At 55.9% G+C, this 10,463-nt stretch overlaps 1 protein-coding gene across 1 annotated transcript; it reads right to left on the bottom strand.

The window, feature by feature from the left end:
• Positions 1-382: 382 nt before the first annotated feature.
• Positions 383-8,197, bottom strand: RPS6KL1 (ribosomal protein S6 kinase like 1). Its single transcript, XM_063160283.1, has 10 exons — positions 7,960-8,197; positions 7,547-7,671; positions 6,612-6,704; positions 5,779-5,826; positions 4,927-5,059; positions 2,682-3,578; positions 1,786-1,875; positions 1,552-1,634; positions 1,178-1,273; positions 383-1,052 (listed from the first exon to the last, which is right to left on the bottom strand). Exons 1-10 carry the CDS (start codon positions 8,195-8,197, stop codon positions 942-944), a joined length of 1,914 nt encoding a protein of 637 aa, XP_063016353.1. The 3' UTR covers positions 383-941.
• Positions 8,198-10,463: the final 2,266 nt, after the last annotated feature.

Raw genomic sequence — 10,463 nt, 5'->3', positions numbered from 1 at the left:
AGGGATGAGGGTGCTCAAAGCATGGTTGGCAGGGCTGCTGTCCTGCCAGGTGAAAGGAGCACCCAGCATGGAAGGCTGGAGCCACAACACCTAACACTGACAAAGGGCTGGAAGAGAACCCAGGCATTTCTCTCACATCTGAGCTGCAGCCAAACAGCTGTGCAGACCTGGCAGGCTGTGAGGCAGGCAGCAGCACAAGGACAGAAGGCCAGGCACTCCACCATCTTCTGGGGTTTGGCTGCAGGGTGCTCATGGCTGGGGGTGACACCAACCCAGGGCTCCCAGGCAGGTTTCAGAAACACAGTTGGGGCTCTCTGTCACTCAGCAGGCTTGGCCTACACCTGGCTGATGCAGCTCAGAAAGAAAAGGACAATTCTCTAAGTGATACTGAGTAGTTTATTTTTTTCAGAGGGCCAGGGGGAGAAGAGCAGAGGGCTCCTTGTGCCACCCCTGCAGCAGGGATGACCCACACACACATACACACACACACACATGCAGTCAGGGAGGGGCAGAGACCACAGGCTTGGGCTCCAGCCAGCAGGGCCCAGGGGGGCTGCACTTGAAAGCCACAAAACATAGCAGAGCAGGGGGGTCACTGGTAGCAGCAGAGATAAAAAACACAGGGAGGGAGTTCCAGGGCAGGGTGCTGAGCTGAAGAAGAGATGCCCCAAGAGGGGGAACACCACCACTTCCTGGAGGTGCACCCAGGTTCCTGTTGCCCCCAGGGAGGACCTGGAGAAGACAGGCCCAGCCTGACGCCTCCTCTTTGGAGATGGAGCAAACAGAAGCAGAGACAGAAGGACAGGTAAGGCTGCAGAACCTCGTGTGCCCCAGCTCAGGGCAGCCCTCGAGGCAAGCCTTCTCCAGCAGCAGTGCTGCCAGTGCCACAAGTGCCAGGGAAGCAGCCCAGGGCCCAGCTTCCTGGGGGAAGGAGAGCCTGCCTAGCCCACCAGCTTGTTCCAGGGGACTGTGCTGAAGAAGGAGTGAGACTTCAGCTTTGTTATGCCGCCTCCTCCAGAGCCCAAGCGTCGTTTGGGATTGTACTGCAGGAGCTGCAGAGATAAGCAATGGGACAGGAGGATGGGGAGAGGGGGACACTGGAGATGGTACCAGGCTGGACCCTGCCTTCCCCCAACATCTATTCCCATTCTCCCCCACACCCACCCGAGCCCCTCACCTCAGTGAGCAGCGATGTAGCAGCCAGGCTGAGGCCCTCTGGCAGATACAGCTGGGTGTGAGGCTGAATCCCTGATGGATGGTTTTGGGAGAGTGGCTGCAGGAGGCAGAGGGTGATGGTAAGCAGAGGCACCAAGGAGGGTTGGAGCACCCTGTTGAATCTTCATTGCCACACAACCCCAGTCCTACACAGCAGCGTTTAAAAGCCCTTAACACCCAGAGACCATGCACAGGCACTGGGAATCACATGTCTAAAGGAACCTGGCCAAGAACTGAGGTGCCAGCAGGGCAAGGCACCCTCCCAGCCCCACACATCAGGCAGCCCTTAAGCCTCCTCCTCCCCCGTCCTCCTTACAGAGCTCCTCAGCCTCTTACCACTCCTGTCAGCAACTCATACAGGAGAGAGCCAAAGCTCCAGCAGTCAGCTGCTTCAGTGGGCTCCACGATCCCCCCCACTTCTGCAGAAAGAGACAGAGGGGTTAGAGCTGGAGGCAGGGAGCACTAGTGACCACACTGTGCTGGGCACATCTCACTGCCTGCAGAAGCCCCCTCTGTCTAATTGGAGCCACTGTGCAGCAAGCTGGAGAAGCCAGGGGACACATCCCTTACCTGGAGCACTGTACAGCTCTTCCCGTGCCTGGCTGCAGTACTGGGGCTCCACCTCTGTCCACTGGCCAAAGAAGGTGAGACGGACATGACCTGCAGAGCAGCACCAGAGTCAAAAGCAGGAAGCTTAGGAAAGACTGGGGACTCTGGTCATAGCACAAAGCCAAGCCATATCCCTGCCCCTGGGAGCAGCCAGGGCACAGGGGCCCTGTCATGCCCTGAGCCCAGAGGAACTGAGCATCCCCTGGCACCACACACCCCTCTGCTGGCTCCCAGTGCTTGCCCCAGGTGCACAACAGGTGAGACTGCTGGGGCAGGCTCCGAGCTCCCAGATCTCACTGCAGGCTGGGGTAAGGGAAGAAGAAGGTTTTAAAGGGGAAGGGGAGGAGAAGGTTAGCTTTCTCCTTGCGCAACTCTCTGCATTTTTCTTAAGCAATTTGTAGCTCTCCAATTTGTCCCAGATGCTGCCAGCTGAGCAGGGACTTGCACTGACAGCAAGACATGGCTCAGAGGGATGGGACAGCTCCAGAACGTCCCCAGCAGGCAGTTACTATAAGCAGGGGAAATCTAACCCACTAGTCCCACTAACCACAGGCACAGTTCAGCTGGTCTCAGCTTCCCCAGACTGGGATTTCCCAGGCAGCCAATCCCCATGTGGGAGCAGGGGCAATGCATTTCTGTGGCTATGGCCCTTGACTCCTGCTGCAGAGCCATCTCTTGTAATAATTACTTGGAAAACCTAAGTGAGATCACACTTTCAATTTCAGAAATACTAAACCTTCCCAGACTCCCTCCCTCCTCCAAAGCAAACACAAGAAAGTCCACATCTTCTGGAAATGGGTTAAGCAGCAGTCTCCCAGCTGGGAGACCAGTTTCCTCCTCCTTGGGGTATTACCTACCAGCTGTATCAAGCAGCAGGTTCCTGGGGTTGAGGTCCCGGCACAATACACCCTGTTGGTGAAGTCCCTCCAAGGCCAGGAGGATTTCTGCTGCCCACAGCTGCACCTGCTCTTCCTTCACAGCCCACGCTCTCCGGCTGTGCCCATGGGAAGCCAAAGCTCTGCATTGTCCTGATGGTGGCTGTTTGCTGAGCCAGCCACAGGTCAGGCTTGCTCCCCAAGAGGGCTCCCACACGGCTGGGTCAGGCACACTGGGTTTGCCAGAGCTGGACAGGGCAACTCCTGCAGGAAGCTGCCTCTCACCCAGGGTCAGGAGGGGCTGAGCCTGGGAGGCCTCAGACACCTTCTGAGTCGGCAGTTGTCCTGCCCCTGGCTGGCCCCCTCTCACAGTCTTTGGTACAGGGACAAGCCCCTGGGGAAGCCTGAGGCCTTTTTGGGAGGGTGTTCTCTCCGATATGCAGCCTGTGCTGCTGGTTAGATCATTCCATGGGTAGACAACCAGGCCCTGGCCAGGGCATTTGGCTGACACTGCTGGAAAATGGTCCACACCACTAGACACAGTCTGTGTCACACTCAGATCCTGTCCTCCAGGTGCAGCCCCACTGCCACCAGCAGGAGCCAGGAGAAGCTGGCAGTGGTTCCCTGAGCCAGAGTCTGTGGGGCCGGGGGACTGCTCCTGAGGGAGTGAGGCATCAGTGTTTGCCAATGCTTGGCAGTTCACAGAGCCTGGGAGGCCACTGCCTGTCCAAACGGGGAGGATGGATACTTGGCTGCCACCCTGGGAGTTTCCCACACCATCCTCTGTGCCGTGGTGCTGGAGGGCTTGAATGGTGTTTGAATTGGCACAGTCCTGCTGGACACCGTACTGGGAGCGGAGGTGAGACCACAGTGTCCCCCCTGGAAAGCAGAAAGGAGAACAAGTGATGAGGCAGAAAGTATCCCTGGTTCCCCCACTGCTGACATGGCCCATTCAGGGGCCCAGGCCAAAGCCCACATAGTGGGGTCATGATGGAGTAGCATAAATGTCCCCAGCAGCAAAGCTCAAGTCCATGCAGAATGCACCCCCACCCTACAAGCACACCATGCCCAATGCCACAGCTTCCCTAGGACCTGGCACACCTAAGTCCCATTCTCTCCTCCTTTAGCAGCCCTCTCCCCATTCTACAGAGTCTCTTTGATCCCACCTCTGTCACTTCCATGTCACAGACAAGCAACCTGTTCACAAATGCTCCTGACACCACTGCCATCCCCGCTTCCCCCTGAAAGCCTTTCCTTCCTGTGTGACAGAAATGCCAGAAAGCTCCCACAGCATGGCACGAGGCCATGGGTCAGCAAGGAGCCAGAGCAGCAAAGCCTGGTGCCCACTGCCTGTTGCCAGGGCTTCCCAGCCTTACTACATTCAGTGCTGGCTTCTTTCTGCAAACTCAGCCTATAGCAGTGCACAAGGAGTTGAGCCTGTTCTCCACATCAGCCTCTATTTGTCATTACTGGACTCCAGCTGCTGCTCCCTACACATCCATTTAACCAGCAGAGTAAATGAGCTCCATGGACAAGCCTCCACCTTGTCATACTTCTTCACCAGGATCTGGGACAGCCTCAAGTAAGCCTCCTCAATGTACCAAACCCCAGTATGCTCACTGCCCTTTAAGCCCTAATTTTCCATTCCCTCTCTTTGGTGTGATCTCAAAATCTAGTCTCACGTTTTGTAACCAAAAAAAAGTGTTTCATAAAGGTCTTGTCAAAAGATAGTTTTGTTCTACAACATTCAGGTGAACTACCTCACTTCGTTTTCCTTCTCCATCACCTTCCTGTTATGGTCAGACAATGCCAGTAAAATGGAGAGGTTTTTCTTTCCAAGATGCTGAATCACATCAACTTCATTACCCAAAGGCATGACTGCTCCTCCCATGAGGCACAGTGGCTCATCTCTCTAAAGACTGAGGCTGGTTTCTGTATAACACACCCACACACACACACAACTTCTTTCTCCATATGGGTCTCCATAGGCCCATTTCTAGGTCACAGCCCCAGCCAGTTCTTATCAAACCTCTGCAATTCACAGCTGAACTCCTCTGTTCACTGTCCCCAAGCCCTGGTACCTTCACCACCCTTCTGTGAAGAAGACAGCATACATTATCACCATAAAAAACGGTCCCAAAACAAGAGGAGAAACATAGTTTGGCCTTTAAAGAAAGGGCAGTTTGGGATAAACCAGGATGCCTCACAGATGGATGTCCTCACTCACCCTGCACGTGCTCCAGATGGAGGAAGATGGAGTCCTCGCTCACATAGTAGCACAACAGCTTGACCATGAAGGGGACCCCGTGAGGGATGATGGTCTGCCGCGCACGGGTCTCAACGTGGGACTTGGGGAGGCTCTGAGGAGGGACAGGCAGATGGGTACAGCATGGCAGGGACTTGGCCTCTCTGCAGCCTAGCACAGGCAGAATGTGCCTTCTGCCAAGCCCCGTGGCTGCTCCCAGGTCACCCATGATGGAGCTCCCCCATCTGCACAAACCTGTGGCTCATACAGCACTGTCAGTCCCCAGCACCCAGCTGTGAGAAGGCAGGGCTCTGCAGAGCTCTGCCAAGGTAGGGCACTCCCCATCTGCACTGTGGGACCCACAGGGCACAGCTGCTCCACAGCACTGACTCCTCTGCAACCACCCTGCTCCCTGCAGGGAGGAACCTGCCATCCCAACCCTTTCTCCTCCTCCCCTGGAAATGATGCTTCTCCCTCTTGTGCCAGATCCTCCTTGTCCAGTTAATGAAGTACTTCATTGTTAGTTCCAAGGACACTGAAAAATACTCTAGGACTTGTAATGAGCACCTCTGACAACCTGTTTCAGGGGTTGACTCAGTTCCACACAGGCTTGAAGTGTTAAAAGTCAGAGAAATGGATGACCAAGGAGAACCATTTCCCTTCTGATCACAGAGGGTGGTTGAGGCAGCCAAAAGAAGGTTTTTGAACCATGAACTTCATCCAGCCTCTGAGAGCAGCTATTTGTCATCCTCTCATCTGCCCCAGCCATCAGCTTGGACAAGGTGGCCCCAGGCTGAGAGGGAGAAGCAGGCAGATGGAACTGAAAACACCCACCTTGAGTATAAAGGTCTCACCAGTGGCTGGATCCTGGACAATCTGCACCTGGGACAGTACATACAGAACGGTCAGAAGTGGTGACCCAACACATAGCCTACAGGAATGACCCAAGGGTCTCATCTCTGGAACTGTTACAAACTCCCACCCAACTGGAAGAGTTTTGTGAGGCTCAGACCCCTATTTCTGAAAGGCAAAACACAGGTAATGGGCAAGGAAATAGCCGTGCAGCCAAGAAGCAGGAATTAAACCAGGAGGAGGCTCCCATGCCAGTTTTACTTCCTTCACACTGAAGGGTTTCACAGTGCTCTTTTTGGGCTCAAACTGGGCCTTGGCAGGACAGGAGGATCCCATCAGTCCTGACAAACTGAGGAGTGTGAACAGCAGTGGAGAGCAATGTGCCGTGTGTGTGGATATAGTAAGCCTGGCACCTTCACTCCAAGATAATGAACTTCTAATTAGTTTATTTCCAGACAGTTCAGCTTTTGCTGAAGTCTAGATTACCCACAGGAGTCCACCATTGCGGCACCTGGGCATAAAACACAATTCCATATGTGGGAAAGAATGAGGTGCATAAACCTTCCTGTCAATATCTTGGGAGATATGGTAAGCAAAAGTGATAGAACATTAACAGATTTCCCAATCAACTCCTTAAGAGGTCTTGAGTCCTCTCCTATGAATTTTTCTGGGTGGGAATGGTGTGGATGGGTACCCCAACATCGCTTGATGGATGTGCTGAGGGTGGCACCCCCATTCCAGCTGCTAGGACCCTCCAGCTTATGCTCCCTCTGGTCCAGCCCCAGCCTCACCCTCCCTCCAGGTGAAGTCATTACCTTATCAATCACTCCCACAACCTTGCACCGTCTCAGGTTCTCCACTGCCGAGCTCAGCGTTCTGATGGGCCGGAAGCGCAGGCTGCTGTAGCCCTGCAGGGTGGTAAGGGAAGAGGAGGTAGGACCTAGAAATGCTGTTGTTCATTACAGTGGGTGAAAAAGGCCCCTGCATTTTCCAGAGTACACAGAAATACTGCCCAGCTGGTCAACATGCAAAGAAAACACTCCAATGTCCATGATTCATTTCTAACATCAGCTAAACCATTTTCTTGGCCAACCCCTGGATTTCTATATTTTCTAGGGAAAGCTTGCACTTGCAGCAGATTTAAAAATCACACCAAAATTTGAAGCTAGACCTGGACTGTTTCAACATTAAGGGGATCTGTGTGAAAGGTAGTTGTCTTTCTCCCTGCATTCTTCCCACTAGGCTCTGACCTTGCCCTGCCTCACTCCCCTCTCCCTTCTTTAACCACCTCCTTCCCACAACGCAGAAAGCAGCCACTGCCTTTGGTTTTCATACAGATGGAAACGATGACAGATGGGAAGAGCACATTTCTAACATTTGACAGGGTGGTTCCCTGCAGTGGCTTCAGTCTCCACAAAAATGTCCATACCCACTATGGGGGCAGCAAGCTAAGCACACACACTTTGGAGGGTGGGGTCCTGGGAGCACCCTGGGCAGCCTGGGCCCACCTCGGCTCCTTGATGCAGGCAGGGCGAAGAGCTGCCAGCTCCCTTGCAGCCCCTGGCAGGCCAGGACCCTCGGCAGCTCCGCCTGCCTGCCGTTTTCTCCACACATCTTAGCGTGGTATCTGGCAGAGGCAGACGTGGAGGACCACTGGGGCTGCTTTATGTGCGTGTCCCCATCCCCACCCCGTGTCCCGGTGCCACAGCACCGCTGCCGTCCCCCCGCGCGGCCCCACGCCAGCCCTCACCGTGGCGGCGGTGCTGCCGCCCCCCGCCGCCCGCTGCAGGTGGCAATTGAAGATTTCCTCGGCGCGCCGCAGGTACTGCGTGATCTTCCGCTTCACGGCCTCCCGCCGCTCCTTGTTGGGGTCAACTGCGGCCGGGGCAAAGGGTGGCTGTGAGGGGCCTGGCTCGGCCCCGAAGGACTGGCCACAGTCGCCAGGTGATGCCCCGGCCCTCTCGCCCTCCTCCCGCTAGGGATGCACTCCCTGCAGAGATGCCCCAGCGCCCTCAACACACCCCCTAGCGGGATTTTCCCGGCCCCTCGTCGTTCTCCCTGCAGGGATACCTTGGCCCTCTCACAGGTATGAATGCCCCGGAGCCCCGGCTGGTGTGCCCGGAGGGATGCCCCGGTCCGCCGCCCCCGGGAGGCCGCACACACCCTGCACGCCGCGGAGCAGCACGTCCACGCCGTTCTGGTAGTGGTTGAAGGCCTCCTCGTAGTCCTCGCTGACGTCGCGCTCCAGCGCCAGCCGCAGCTGCCGCGCCGCCTCCACCAGGTAATCCCGGCGCCCGCCGCCCTCGGGCCCCGCCGGCCCCACGCGGCCCCGCAGCTGCCCCAGGTAGACGCGGGCCTGCGCCAGCGCCCGGGAGCAGGGCTCGGCCTCCGCGCGGCTCATGGCGCCGCCGCGACACCGCCAGCGGGCAGCGACGCCCGCCCCGGCCCCTCCGCTCACCCGCGGGGCCCCCCCGGCACGGGCCCCGCTCCCCCAGCCCCGCCGTGCCGCGCCCGGGCAGCGCCGCCGCCTGCATCCCCCGGCGCCGCCAGGCGGAGCGGCGGGGGCGCGGCAGGGGCGGGCCGTGCTGATTGGCCGCGGATGAGATCATCATCATCATCATCATCATCATCATCATCATCATCATCGCCCCCCGCGGGGTCTGCGCCCGGGCCCCCCCGCCGGGGTCCCGCCCCCGCCCGAAGCAGGCCCTCCTCCTCCCCGTTAACGCGCGGTAAGCGCCGCTCCACTTGCTTTATTATCATCCTTGTTCACCATTAATTGTCCTTAATTAACCAAGCTCCCGTTCATTAAATTGTGCCTTCGCAGCCGTGTTTCCTTCCTCCCATAAAGCTTAATTAGCTGTGTTTTAATTAGCCTTTGTTGCTGCCGTCCACCCATTCCAGCAGCTCCCCACTGCCAGCTACGATGGTGATATCTTGCCACTTATCACGGCCAGCCCAGGGTACCCTGGCCCTTCCCGATTTCCTCTTTCAGGTGAGTGCCGTTGGCCCTGACACTGAGCTCTCAGCCTGACCTTCTACCAGCTCTTGCAGACTCTTTGGGTTTTACCAACTTATTCTAAATGTACAGCACAGGGAAGATCAGCTCAAGTGCATTCAGGTGCAGCAAAGTGACAGCATAATCGATATCCCAGCTGGTGGTAAACAAATGCTTTGTGTGTGAAAAATACCAGTCTTTGGCTTATCCTAGAAACATGTATTCCTGCCCTCCTGGCCTGGCTTTTTCATGGAAGGCCAGGAGGCCTTGCAGGGTCTGCTAGACCACTGCACTTCTTAGTGAAGGAGATTTGCTGAACCAGGAGTGCTCAAGTGGTTACTACCGACTGGCCAGCTGGTTTGCTGTGTCTGTGGGATGGTTGGTCCCAGACTAGATAACTTCCTTACCACTGGCATGGCAGGGGATCTGCAAAGGGAGAAGGGCTGGAATGAAAGCTAAGGGACACCCTTGGGAAAACTGCGCTAAGATTGCCTGGGAAAAGGGAGGCCCCTGCATCTTTATCCATCCCTTGCTAACCTATGTGCATGTCCCACTACAGCAGGAAATGATCCTAGGATGGGGGTTTTCATTCTGGGAAGCTGGCCCTGTGCTGTGCCATCACAGCCACACCAGCCTGGTCAGGCACTGTGTCCAGCCCCTGCTGGACCTGGTACTTGTTGTGGGGCTGGCAGAGGGGGCCCCCCTTTGTGCCAGGCCTGTGGTTACCCTGCACACACTTGTAGGGGATGTCCCTGGGCTCAGGTGCCCTGGGCAGCTCCTGTGCACAGCCCAGCCTGTTAACAACAGCACAGGGCAGTAAAGCCTGTGCCCACTGCTCAGCATCCAGCACCAAACACTGCCTCTCTTACAAAGACCATTTCTTTGGGAGTATGAAAGTATTAGTTGTGCCTCAGAGGGCAGGTCTAGGAGGATGCAAAGTCATCTGCTTTGTAAGACAACTTGCTGCCCAAACACAATTGATGTGCTTGGTTCTTTGGTCTCTTCTCAAAACACTTCCAGGTTCCTTTTCCAGCCTCTGCCTAACAGAGACCAATTTTTTCTGCCCAGCCTATTTACACCCCACAGTCTTGGTGGTCTTTTAATTCCCACCAGAGACTGGAGGCTCCTCCTTGAAGTGAAAAGTCTGAGTAGGCAAGAAGTGAACGAGAGTCAAGGATGAGAGCAGGGGTGCTGCTGGCACAACTCACCTGCCTGGCTTCAGCAGATCTGTGTGGGCCTGGAGAGGACAGAACACAGGAAAAGCACAAAATCCAGCACAATCTATCTGTAGAGTGATTTGGATATTGAGGTGATGGTGGCAGGGAGATGTGGGAAGAGGAGTCACCAAGAAGGTACAAAACTCAGTTAAGTTCTTCATTAAACATCTCTGGAGTGGCCAGAAGAGAGTGAGTCAAAGGCATCAGCAGGAAGTGCCTCAAGGATGCTCCTGTGAGGAAAAGCCTTGCAGGGGAAGAAGATTAGTACCAGCCCTGAGACACAACTGCCTTTACCTGTGGGCTTCCAGGTTTGCATGTCAGTGCTGGACAGAGTCCCTTGAACTTAGGGGATTACTTTTAGATTAACCTGTTGAAGAGCTTGTGCTCCTTGTTGGGAAGTGGGAACTGCCAAAGCAGAACCAGCACAGACCAAGAGCAGGGAGAGGAGTGAG

Source organism: Melospiza melodia, chromosome 6, assembly GCF_035770615.1.
Source record: "Melospiza melodia melodia isolate bMelMel2 chromosome 6, bMelMel2.pri, whole genome shotgun sequence".
In the NCBI taxonomy this organism is placed as follows: Eukaryota; Metazoa; Chordata; class Aves; order Passeriformes; family Passerellidae; genus Melospiza; species Melospiza melodia.
This window is presented reverse-complemented; position numbering and strand designations above follow the sequence as displayed.

What these genes read in the sequence shown, in the direction of transcription:
- RPS6KL1 (XM_063160283.1), bottom strand. Translation starts at nt 8,197, where the DNA reads ATGAGCCGCGCGGAGGCCGAGCCCTGCTCCCGGGCGCTGGCGCAGGCC. An exon ending in GCTGCTCCGCGGCGTGCAGG is followed by an intron (nt 7,672 to 7,959) that starts GTGTGTGCGGCC and finishes CCCCGGCCGCAG; the next exon opens with TTGACCCCAACAAGGAGCGG. An exon ending in ATGAGTTGCTGACAGGAGTG is followed by an intron (nt 1,274 to 1,551) that starts GTAAGAGGCTGA and finishes TGCCTCCTGCAG; the next exon opens with CCACTCTCCCAAAACCATCC.